Here is a 12,938-nt window from a genome sequence, read left to right as displayed (position 1 = left end):
CGCACTTAAAAATAATGGTGGAGTGTTTGTGTAAGAGTTTCTATTTGTCCAGGGACTGCGTTTATGGTGCCTTAAGTCGTTGTGGATTCGCAGCGTGTGCGCACGCCCACAGTACCTTCTGCCACGGTGGCGGCAGTAGGCGATGCCTGCAAGGACCCCGGGATGGGCGGCTTTGCGGACAAAGGTGCCTGAACATCTAGCACTGGTGTCGGCTTCGCCTTATCCCTTAGCTTCAGTCGGGAAACTTTGTTCGGCAGCAAAGGGGGCGTGGGGTGGAGAGGGTTAACGTACCAGACCGAGGAATGGTAAGAGGGGAAATAAGGGATGTATGGGAGGAAGGAAGGGGAGGGCAGGGTAGGTAGGAGAGGGAGAAATGAGAGAGAGACAGAGAGACAGAGACGGTAAACATTCACATCAAGAGAAGCACAGCAGAAAATGTTTAGAATAAGACTCCCCTCAACATGAACCGTTGCGTTAGAAAGAGACTGCAGAAATGTGGCCTGACAATCAGAGACTCGCAAAGGACACTGCAAGATTAACAGAAATAGAAGTGAGCTTGGCAAAGAGATTGCGAGCAGTTTCATCGTGGAAAGTCAAACATCAAAGCTGCCGTAGTTGCATCTGCATGCCGACTTGATTCTGTGTTCCCCCACTCCAACCCCACGTGCTTAATCGTGAACACTCCCAAGGCAACTCGCAAAGACTCATGTTAGTCACCCAACACCTACAACGTTAGTCACCCAACACCTTCAACGTTAGTCACCCAACACCTTGAACGGCAGCCACGTTAATGGTTATACAAAGGCACCAACAAACTGTTTCCTGTGAACTCTCAATCCAAACTTTTATTACGGTCAGTATTACTCATGCCTGTATTTATTTCTTTGTTTAAACTCAGTCATAGTGTGAGGGAGTGTTGTGTGCGATACTGCTGTCAACGCATCTTCATTTTGGGCAAAGGTGCTCACCCCCCACCCCCCAGCCTGGCTCGTCAGCTGTGTCTCATTCGGTTACGAGGTGGCACACATCAAGCCACCAGCCAATCCATTTTCACAGCGTTCTACTGAATGGTCCTTTTATTTGCCCGTTGAAAACAAATGGCAGCTGAGAGCACAGCAGCCGGCCCCAAGAAGAAGAAGAAGAACAAAAAGAAACCACGAGCTGAGCAACCTCCTGCCAAAATGAAGCCATGTTGTCTAAGCAGTTTATGACTGAGGTTACGTGGGCTGGACTGGGAGCACACCGTGAGACACGCGGACACACGCTAACTCTGCCAGTGGGTGCAGCTAGGCCAGAGCCCAACACCATAGGAGAGGAGAAGGAGGGTGTGAGGTGGGATCATGTTGAACAGAGATATCGGAAAAGATTTGCCACTCGCTCCCTTAAGTACAGAAAGTGAGGCTCGTGCATGGCATTACCTAAGCTTTGCATGTACACGAGCACAACTTATTAGGTTGGCTGGTGTGGCTGAAAGGATGTGGAGACTGTTTGGTTTAATTGCTTTTATATGCAAGTGATGATGGAAATTTGAATCAACCTTCCTCTCCACTTTCTCCCCTCCAACATAATCGTCACCCCCCCTCCTTGGTTATGCACTCCTCCATCCCCACCACTAGTTGGTGAAGGTCGAGTCATTATTGGGGAGTGCTTCTTGCCGGCGTCACACAGGGCTGGTGACGCTTTGTGTGTCACCATCACACCATGCCCAACAGCGGTACCTGCACTGGTTAGGTCACGCTCAGGGCTCTGCAGACACCACCACCGGCCGGATTGCAACTCCCTCTCCCAGGGGTAATACTCTCCCTCTGGGAAAAGTGGGCAAAACACGGCCGAAAATGCTTTGACTGATGGGCGGATGGGCAGAGGGACAGACGAATGGAAGGACAAGACAGAAAGACGAACGGACGGAAAGACAGACGGATGGAAATTCCAGTTGGGTGGGCATAAATACTGATGGATGGACAGGACGGAAAGACCGTGCACTCATGCATGAGACCGACTTGTGAGCCCTGTCGATACAGTGAGTGGCCTCACTGGCCCTGCCGACTGCTCATAGGCCTCGGATAAGCCTGTCGAACCATACCCACTTACTCAGAATTCCCTGTCCTTTGAGCCATACATGAAGCCAAAATGTGATCATCTGGAACAAAACTCAGATTTTTACAAAAGCTACGGGGCACCGAATCAGCATTTCTGGGACTGTCTCAAGCAAACCATGGACCTTTTGGTAGCCTTACACTAATACGCCTTCACAAAAGCTGCATCGGCAAAGGGCCTTGCCAATGTCACAGCGAGCACAAGGTCCTGCGTGGCACGCAATGGGACCAGGAGGCAATGAGTTGGTTTCCTGGCACTGGCGCTTGGGGCTGCAGCTATTGTTTGCCTAGGAAATGAGGCTGATTGTCCGTAAACACATCTCCACATTCCTCACATCCTATTCTATAGCAGCATGTAGATGGAAAATCCATTAACTTGTCCAACGTGCATGGGTGTCCCTAAGGTGTCTGGCTATTAATGATGCATCTCAGGGTGTACAATGTGTTCACCACTAATGTTCCAGTTGATTACAAATCATTAATAGATAGGCTATTAATTTGTTTTTGACACATCAATATTTATCTTTTATATAGTAGAATAAATATGAGGTAACTACTTAATTTTTTAAATAAATGACAGACGAATCAATGCATCACCCAAAATGGATGAGACTTCAGCAATATAAAGCGTATAGACTGTTCAATACATCGCTCAGTAATATGGCACATACATCCTGTACTTAAGTATATTGTAAAACTATGCAGGTGGATATATATATATAACAATTAGCCCCATGTTTAGGGATTAAATAAAAATTCAACATCAACCATTGTCTATCCACTGCCCTGCCAGAATCCACATCGCTCCTGCACATCAACTCACATCGCTCCATCTCCACTGGGGTTGTCCTTGGGTCATGCTTTCTCCTTTGTCTGCCGTGGCATCACCAGTCGCCCTCATCGGCCATCATCCTGCCCAAGCCTACTTTTCCTCAATGTCAATATGATATGTCATCTCTCATTTAGTTTTCTGCCCCGATCCGGATTTATGTCTCTCAGTATAATTCCAAGCACACATCTCTCGCGGTTTCTCCACACCCTTCTCAGCTTTGTATAAAGTTCTTTGTGAGTGTCCAGGCTTCTGGTTCATCAATTATAGCTGGATCTGTGCAATGTTTAAAAACGTTTCCCCTCAGGCACAACGGGATGCTACTTTTATAATTAAATGTTCCCAAAGATACTCTTCCTTCTATTCCTGTTTCATAATTTATTTCATCATCTCGATCTCAACCTTCTTTCACTTAACTTCTAAGTATATATCTTACTGTGGATTCCAGTTGTATCCATCCAACAATTATATTGATTCGTAAACTGGTTGTAACGTAAATGAGTTTTTTACAATATTGATTTGTAAGGCTCTTCAATAATTTCCTCTCATTAATGTTCGTTATTTGTTATAACGACTATTTCTTCAGCAAAACAGAGTTGACTAAAACCTTTTCCATTCATCAAACTTAAATTACATTGCCTATATTGAGCCAGGGGAATTAATTCCTCAAATCGTCTTCTGGACATTCTCACAGTAAATAGGTCTCACCGAAGGTATCCGCTACCAGTTTCTCGCAGCAAGCATCGTAAATTACGCTCGGACGCAATTCCACTAATCTCCTTTCCCTGTTATCGGTGGACATAAATTAGCAGAAGGCTTTAGCATTCCAGGACAACCGCCCTCCCATAGTCATTACTAGGCTGCTGGGAAGACAGCTACAGGCAGCCAGACAGGCACACACAATTGTCCGTCATCAGTTACCGCATGCAGCTGGGGGCACTGGGGTAGAGGTCAGCTCTAGGGGTCACAGTTCATATCGAGAGCTTTGTGACTGCTGGCTCAACATTTCATTTATATATCTATCTATTTACTTGCGACACAACAGAAACAATGCTCACGTTCCTTACGATGTTTGGGTATGAAAGGTCCCATGATATTTGGGTGTTAACTTTGTAGAACATATGACACGCGTGTATTTTACATGCATGCGCAATGTGTGGCTAAAATGTTGTTAGCAACTTAGCATGGGCACCATACGTAAGTACCATGAACATTAATTTTCATTTAATCACTGAAGAAAGCTCCACATGGCCTAATTAAATTATACGAAAAAAATTCAGCGATTAAATTATCGATTTAAAGCTTTCGTGACTGCAGGGATTCATCTTCTTGGTTCTTTCGGTAAAGTCACGTAGAAGGGACTTTACCGAAAGAACCAAGAAGATTAAATTATCCTCGCTTTCCCTTCAAAAGAGATATCTCTGAAAAAAGAAACGCAACAAAATAAAATGTGGAGCCGTCAAACTTCAGCATGGAAGGCGGTGGGAGAACAACACGGGCGACGAGCCGGCTGAATCAACTGAGGAAAAATTGTGTAAAACCTTGCACTTGTGACTGTTACTGTCCTCCTCCGTTTAAAACTCCAGATAAGCAATGCCATTAAAATCCCCTTTAACGATCAAAAATACTTTTCCCAGGCTACGTTACGATCCTCTCTCATACTTATCTGACAATTGTAAATATATATACTATAACTGTTAAAGAGCCACTGCGGCTTAAATGAGATCTGTGTGTGTGTGTGTTCACAATACTGCCGGGCACTCATCCTGCTTAACGGTGAATCTTAGTGAACTCCAACTAAACCCAGGTCAAGAGGTATTTCAGCAGAACACTGCGTGGAGACGATGATCCATGTGGCAAAAAACACAAATCGAGTAAACAAATTCAACTCATTTACAAACGCAAACTGCAAAAAAATCCCCGCGTCACTTTTTTTCTCAATTGAGCAAAGTCGTCCGAAGCGCTCTGACAGCGGTGGAGGTTTTTTAAATCCTTTATATTAAGTTCGCTTGCTTGCACGCTTACGACCGTGCAAAATTTTCGGACGTTTTTTAACCCACTTCCCGTGATCCAATCGAGCTGACATTTTGCACACAGACTCGTGCGTGACAATGAATGTTCAAGAAAAAAAATTTTCCCAAAATTTTACACTTTTTAGGACAAAAATATTATATTTAATTACCAATTGCTTAATGGTGCAATGCAATCATCTGACCCATAGGTGGCAGCCATATCAAGCCAGAGTACGAGAGGACTTTAGACGCCACGCATATAAAGGATTTATAGTGAAAAACTTTGTTTTTACGGGTTATACTTGTTAGGTCCCATTTGTTGCGCGTATCCTGATGAGAACGCTCGGCCTGGGGGGGGGGGGGGGGGAATGGCATAAACCCCCGCAGGCCATTTCCTGCTCTCTCCTCAAAAAGATTTTCCCTTCAGCAGGTGCCATTTTGGCCACAGTGACATATATTTGTCACAGAGCAAAAGAACTGCACAACTGTTCAATGCAGACTCGTCGTTCTGGAGCATTGTGCACAATGAAATGTGGAAGAAAACTTTCAGCGGTGTTTGTATATTTCGATTTAAAGCTTTCGTGACTGCAGGGATTCATCTTCTTGGTTCTTTCGGTAAAGTCACGTAGAAGGGAAATAATAATAATAAAATTAAACATAATAAAATTCTCACGACGTTTCGGCTGCTTGCGTTGTGGCCGAAACGTCGTGAGAATTATTTTATTATGTTTTATTTTATTTTATTACTTCCCTTCTACGTGACTTTACCGAAAGAACCAAGGTGTTTGTAGAATGAGCCTGACTGCTGATGAGACCCAAAAATGTCAAAATTGGGCCATAGTTTGATTGTTTAATTAGTGATCAATAATATTGGTCTGGAAGGAACAATGACTGATGGAATTAAAAAGATTGTATGTGAACAAGTGCTTGTATCACAGCTGAAAATTACTGAAATAAAGGCTCTGTCCTTGCGGATGATCTAAGAATACGCGATTAGTCTGTCACACTGAATGTCCGGTCTGGGAACATTTCTCGTTAAAACAAAAAAATTTCACTGGGAACAATGAAACTCATTAAAGCTCAACGGATGAGAATGCACTGCTTGTTCAGGCACGTTCACGTATGTGAAGGATTGTATTACAACTGCATGGCTGGTTACGATATCTAAAGGAGAAAAATGTAGATATTCTAACCAGATCTCGCGTTTAATCTCTGAGGGATGCAAAATAATAAAAATATATAACAATGATAAATATCGAACTGATGTGAAATGTTTAAAAGTCATTGAGAACTATGCATCCAAGGCAAGCCTTAATTCACCATAACTTGAGAATTTACAACCTGGCCGAGATAGATTGCAGTGTGGGCAATCGTCTGCATGTTAAAGCCATCCAAGCAAGATACATCGGCACATTCCGCCATGGCTCGCAAGGAATGCTACTGGCAGAGTGAACCGTTTTTTCCACGTGATATGCCACTCGAGTTGGAACTGGAATCGAATACATTTGTTTATCCGCAATGTTAATCTCACTCGTATAAATATTATTGAAGCCGAATGATATTCTTTGCCGCTGCAAATACGATCTTTGGTATTTGCTACAGAGCTTCATGGTAACAATGTGGCAAGTTTCTTAAAGCCCTTCCTCTCGTCTGTCCACAAAGCAGTACAAATGGGCACACAACAGTTAGATTCGATCGGCAGGTGGTCGCGTGTGGTGGTGTGAAATGTGGCAACTCCCACCATCTTCCAAGACATCTGGCCTATGTGGAAGAGTAGGCCAAATATACCCTCTGGAAGGACTCTCTAGAACTCCCACTGGTGAAGGCCCTTCTGCCCAGCAGTGGCATGAACTAGCAAATGCAGGGCTGTATCTTTACCTTTTATCACTGTAAAACTACTTCTGTTGCATGTATTTTTTAAGTAAAACTTTTGAAATGTTAAATGTTTTGTCATTTTATCATATAATACATCCTATAGTAGTAGAAATAAAAAAAAATTGGCAACATTTTTAACAAGGACAGGAAATAATTCATCCCAGCGAACTGGGCAGGTACAATTCCTATTTAGTCTTTCAATTCTAATGTTGACATTTCACTTGATGTAGATCACTTGATGCAACTTAAAAGTGTTCCAATTTATGAAGAAATCTTTTTAACGACCACGAAAAATGATTTACGAGCAACATCTCACAATAAGGTCATGAGGTGGGGAACAAAAATGTCACCAAAGATGCTCCACTGGAGCCCCCTGTTATGCTGTCCAGCTCGGTCTAAACATTTTGAGCAAGGCTCAACTTTTGCATAACATCAACATTAAAGCTTGCCAACAAAACAACTCGGTGAGAGCTGGGACCCCATTGCACTGACATCACGTAATGAAGTGAGACCTGACCGTAAGCCAAGAGTGCGCCGTGCTTCTAAGCATTAACCGGTAACTCCTCCAAATCCCACCCGGGTTTCCCTTACCATCGCTCGATTCGTCCTCCTCATCTCCCTCCTCTTCTTCCTCCTCCTCCTCCTCGTCGTCGTCGTACTCCTCATCTCCGTCCTCGTAACCGTCCACCAGCCCCAGCGCAATCGCCTCACCGGCCTCGGCTAGATTTCGCGCCTCTTCCTCCGCGAGCCGCTGGGCCTCGCGCTCCGCCTCCTCCGCTGTGCGTCCCCGCAGGATCTCGTGCCGCTTCACAGCCTCCTTCCACGGCATGCCGCCCAGGTCCGACCCAGAATCATCGTCGCTAAAACCCTCCTCTTCCGCCTCTTCTTCCTCCTCCTCCTCCTCCTGATCCTCCGTCTCCACACTCAACCGCAGACACCTCTCTCTCGAGTTTGAGGGCTCCAAGGCTCCACCATTGGGCTTTGGTTCAGCGGAACCCCCAGCCACTGCTGTGCCATTCGCCTCCGAGGGAGGCTTCGCGGCATCGTTCTCCACCGAGGTAGCCGGTGGCACCGCTCTCTCCCGTGCCGCGTCGGCCCACACGCCGGCGGTCGGGGAGGTGGGGCCTTGTTTTGTCATCTCCCTCCATCGATCGTCGGTGTAACTGGCGGCGGTGGCGGCGGTGGTGGCCGCCGTCGGGAACCCGCCACCCCACGGGCCGGCCGCCTCATCTGATGGCGCCACGCGGACGTCAACCAAGGGATTCGCCTTCCACTCGAGGGGCTCAGGCGAGGGGGTGCGGTCCAGCCGTGGGGGGCTACTCCACGCCGAGCCGCGGGCTGGGCCGGCGGACGCTCCCAGCGGCACGTCATCGACATCTTCGTCGCAGTCCGGCTCTCCCCCCGACAGGTCTGAATCGGAGCTGAGGGGAGAGGAGATCACCAAGTCATGGTGAGTGGTCAGTGTCACTCATTCGTTTATAGTCATTAGTGTTCATATTCAGGTATTAATGTCATGTTTTCCTCTTCTTCTCTCACAATTTTACTCAACTTGTGTTACTTAAACTGCATCAGAGATGGTTTTGCGAAAGAAGATAATAAATAACTACTTCTGAGACCTCTTATCCACACTTGTGGTGATGCACCGTCCCACTTGCCCTGATGTAGAGGTGTTCATCACATGGCAGTCAAGCTGACGTTTTCGTTTTGAACATTCAGAGGAAATATCCAAATAAGATGAAAACCCATATTGAATCTGATGGTTTTTCCCAAGCAAACACTGGTGATGGAGATGAGACCATCAACTCCTTACAACGTGAGAACCCAGTTTCATGACGGGCGACTGCCCGGGTTCGAACTTGGGAACTCAGCATTGCCATCTCAGTAATCTGACTCTTGAAAAACCTGGCCAGCACTCTGAGATGTTTTCAAATGTATACAGAAATGTTTTACCTAATCCAGGTGTCAGCTTTACTGTAATACTGCATGTAAACTTGCTTTGACTTCACATTTCTGACGAAACGGATTGTTTTAACAGGTGGCCGACTGCCGGTTCGAGCTTTGCGATAAAAAAAAAGGAAGGGGGTTTAGTTTTAATATCAGGGCGCAGGTGTGAACATAACAGCGCAGGTGCTTGTGTTGGCAGTGCTACAGTAAAACATGTTTTCTGTCCAAAAAACAACGAAGATCTTCAACAAAAATCAGTGATGGCTCTCTTCCATGCTTTTAACAAATCCATTTTATAAACAATGATTTTCTAGCGAGCGCCGAAAGCCGCAAATATTTTCTCAAGGTTGGAAGAGACACTGATCCTCCATCATCATCTTAAGCCCCCAAAACACCCACTCCCTCCACAAGCTCCTGGCCTTCCTCTCTCCTAACTCATTCAACTATTGGGATTCGTAATATGTATATAACCACGGTAATTATGGTGCCCCAGCTTCGGCTCCGAGATGCTATCTTTACCAACTACGTTTTCCACTGAAGATAAAATCAGAAGCCGACAAAAGTAACGACGGCTGGCTAAGTGAGCCTTAAAGGTGTGGTTAAATAAGGGCTTGGTCATAATCATCTCTATCAGATGTGTGCGAACGTCGTGTGTGCGTGTGTGCTTTACAGCCTGATCCACTGCTGGATGACGGGCTGCTCCATACCATGTCGGTTGGCCAGTGTGGGATGGGAGGGGGGGGAGCTGGAGGGCCCATGACTGGTTCAGATACCACCTACCACTGGTGTACGTTATTGACGGCCATAAATCAAACACAGGTCGCCCGATCCATAACGCAGTGTGTGCAAACCATTGCGCCAACGTTGTGTATACATATGTAATAATGACGATAGTGATGCTTGCAAATATATATATTGCTTAAGTTCCTCAGCAACTTAAAGGGTGATACGTTTCTAAAAGCTCTGCAAAAAATTACATAAAAATTACAGGGACATTTTATTTAAAGCCTCTATGCATCTTCCTCCAATCTCAAAATTCCAAGCAATCATTCAACACTCTCCTCTGTAAGATAAGGAGCTGTCCCTGCCACAGAATCAACTGAGTCATTCGAAATCAGTGGGGTAGTTAGAAATGGACCACCCAGTGTGTGTGTGTGTGGGATAAAGGAAGAACGGTTGAGGGGACTACAAATGTGTTGCTGTGATGCAATCAGACGGTACAGTTAATATCAAAAGTGCTCCATCAAATCTCTTCCCGTGCAACAGGAGCATACCGCCCTTGAACAGAATATCTGGCACAATCGGAGCAAAGTTTTATCACTTCAAAGTTGCGGGCTTTGCTGCCAAAGAAGCATGTGTTTTGCAGGGTTTTTTTGGAAGAGCCAATTTTTTTCGCACCAGGTCCAACGTAATGCATGGGAACAGAATGTTAAAACTTTATACGGTGTCAAGTGAACTCGGACAGAAAACAGTGCCAAACACGAATGCCTCCAAGCATACGGTTCTCATCAGGAATAAAAGTGCGTGTTTTTTTAACGCTGTTGGCGTAATTCACACTTGATGAGCACAAAAAACCGCTCGAGTGATGTAGAGCTCTTAATGGCAACGACAAAAAAGAACAATGATTTCAATGTGTGTGATTGACAAAAAAGCTAAATAATGTAATACAAACTAGATACGTTTCTTTTCAATAACTCTTAAAAGGAATGAATGCTTATAATAGTTTGATGTTTAGAGAAATGGCACTTTCTTCATAGCAGTATGGTCATTGCCATGGTTATGAAAAATGGCCGATGCCTGAAACTTCGCCTGTTATATATGTTATCCTTTTAGGGCAGTGTTATTTACGAATGTTCAGTTTTTATTGTTTTTTGTGCTTGCACGCCACTGTCAACAGAGCAGTATTGCCAAAAATATTCATGAATATGCACGTGATTCGAAAAGTAATTCCAAATGGACATTCATTCCACGTTATACTGGTTAAACTTTATTTTAAAAGGACTGTTTCTCAATTATGTGTCCAAGAATGTTTAATTTAACACTCTAGAAAAATCTAAAAAATAAATATCATTCAAGTTATTATAATTGGAAAATAGCTCTTCCTGCAATTTAACAACCTAATGCTAAAACTGAACTGCAATTAAGAAAAGCTGGGCAAGCCAGTGCTAAGAGAGAGCCCCTTTAAACTTTGAAAGGAAAGGAATTTCAAAACCCGATACAAAGCATGGTTGGCAATGATTTTGTGGAGATTCTAAACAGCAACCTACATAAACTTCTGCAGCATATAAGCCAATGCATTAAAGTGTAATACAACCTCTCATTTTGCGTCACAATTCTTCTGATGGATTACATATTACTACTTCTTGGTTCTTTCGGTAAAGTCACGTAGAAGGGAAATAATAAAATAATAAAAATAAAACATAAAATATTATGTTTTATAATAAAATAATAAAAATAAAACATAATAAAAGATGTTTTAATTTTATTATTTTATTATTTCCCTTCTACGTGACTTTACCGAAAGAACCAAGAAGATGAATCCCTGCAGTCACGAAAGCTTTAAATCGAAATTTACATATTACTAATTAATCTTCGATTAGCACGGCTGGTTATGTACGGTGCGTAAGAAGTTCAACATATACACATACATACTTTCCTGTGAAAAAATGGTCAAATCCTATGGTGAGTTTGTGGTAATGTTCCTGTTATGCAAGAAATTACATGTTAAAATTCTAAATAATCATTCGCAGCCCTCTGTCAATCCACTGCCGCTAGATAAAGGTCTCTCCACATTGCTCGTGGGGGTTGTTTGACCATACTTCACCAAGCCCATCGGTGTCTGTTGGGTGAGAGGGAGGCCCAGGACTGGTTCAGATAATCACACACCACTTATGTGAGCCTTAGCCAGAAATCGAACTCAGGTTCCTTACTTTCATACTGCAGTGCACTAACCACTGCACCACCACTCCAAAGCAAACCCACACCAAGCCATTCCATATACGAGCACACACCACAAACTTTAATTGGTGTTGCTATATATAGACAATAAGCAGGAAAGAATGCGTATTAAGTCATGGAAAGACAGCACATTCGTTGGAGCACGATGAGATAAAGATGACGCACTAATAGTTTGTTTACTCCCAGGTGGAATCATTTTCTCTTCCCATTTCCCACACCCGTTCTAGATCTGGTGCTCAGATTGGCTACAAGTCCCTCCTTGGTACGAGAGTTTGAATGAGAAAAGGTTTGCCCAAAGCGAGTCGGCACATCAGGTAGCATGCTGTGACAAGTAAGTGGGATGTGATTCTTTTGTATTTCAGCAGGTAGCATTACTGTGCAATGTCAGGATGACTTAAAGTAACGTAATTTTCTTAGGCTTTCAAGCAGATTCATTTGTTTGAGATCCTGGCCTTAAGTGTGTTATATATACACACACACACAAAGTGTGGCAATACTTGAATTAATGTGATGTCTGGTTTCTTGTTACTAATAAAATAGGAATGTGTGTGTGCTTTTGAAACATTTAAGTAGAATTGTGAAATTCTGTTTGGTATTGCTAGAATAAACCAAATTTGAAGACAATGTAAATTTCATCTAAAAACGAAATAAAGTAACTGATTGCGTTGTGTTGGTATTGATGATGGTGCTAATGATCGCCGATGATGATAAATGTTCTGTAAATCTTAATTCTAGAATAACTTCTAAATTAAGGTAACTGGAACCTGTTCTAATGCAGTCACCATTTGTGTATTTGAGACTCGCTGTGCCTTTTTAATCCTGTATCAAGTGACATTAAACGTCGCAACAATTGCTCCTGTGCTTTCCATAGCTTGCGTTATATGTTGAATTTTGATCAAGTGTGCTGGATAACAATTATTAGTATTGTTGAGCAAATAAAGAGCTCGATTCGCATTTTGACAAAGTTGCTAAAAAACGCTCATGCCTCGTCGATTATAGACGCATTGTTGGTCATGGAGACATTGGCTCATTTTTGCAAAAAATAATCAAAAGCAAATGTACATTTTTCAGTATGTGATTCAGGCCCTAAAGTGGACGGTGCGTTTATTTTCATAATGCATATTTGCAAACATAGTGGTGACACTTTAAATTGGTGCAATGACCAGCATAGCATTAACAGTATGTACCTACATATCATCAAGTGTGATTGGACAGTGCAACTGC

At 43.5% G+C, this 12,938-nt stretch overlaps 1 protein-coding gene across 18 annotated transcripts in view; it reads right to left on the bottom strand.

The window, feature by feature from the left end:
* MICAL3 (microtubule associated monooxygenase, calponin and LIM domain containing 3) overlaps positions 1–12,938 on the bottom strand; it is a 136,016-nt gene that overhangs the window by 37,538 nt on the left and 85,540 nt on the right. For 14 of the 18 annotated variants that reach the window (XM_061564540.1, XM_061564541.1, XM_061564539.1 and 11 more), the window contains 3 exons: positions 7,404–8,233; positions 1,719–1,805; positions 116–244 (listed from right to left, as the gene is read on the bottom strand). In XM_061564540.1, the coding sequence (XP_061420524.1) occupies positions 116–244; positions 1,719–1,805; positions 7,404–8,233 (1,046 nt within the window). The remainder of the gene's footprint in view (positions 1–115; positions 245–1,718; positions 1,806–7,403; positions 8,234–12,938) is intronic. The other 4 variants (XM_061564548.1, XM_061564553.1, XM_061564554.1 and 1 more) reach the window with 2 other exon arrangements.

The sequence above is a fragment of the Lethenteron reissneri genome, chromosome 33 (assembly GCF_015708825.2).
Source record: "Lethenteron reissneri isolate LAM-NWPU_2019-01 chromosome 33, ASM1570882v1, whole genome shotgun sequence".
Classification (NCBI taxonomy): domain Eukaryota; kingdom Metazoa; phylum Chordata; class Hyperoartia; order Petromyzontiformes; family Petromyzontidae; genus Lethenteron; species Lethenteron reissneri.
Note: the sequence above shows the minus strand (reverse complement) of the source record. Positions and strands in the feature narration are given on the sequence as shown.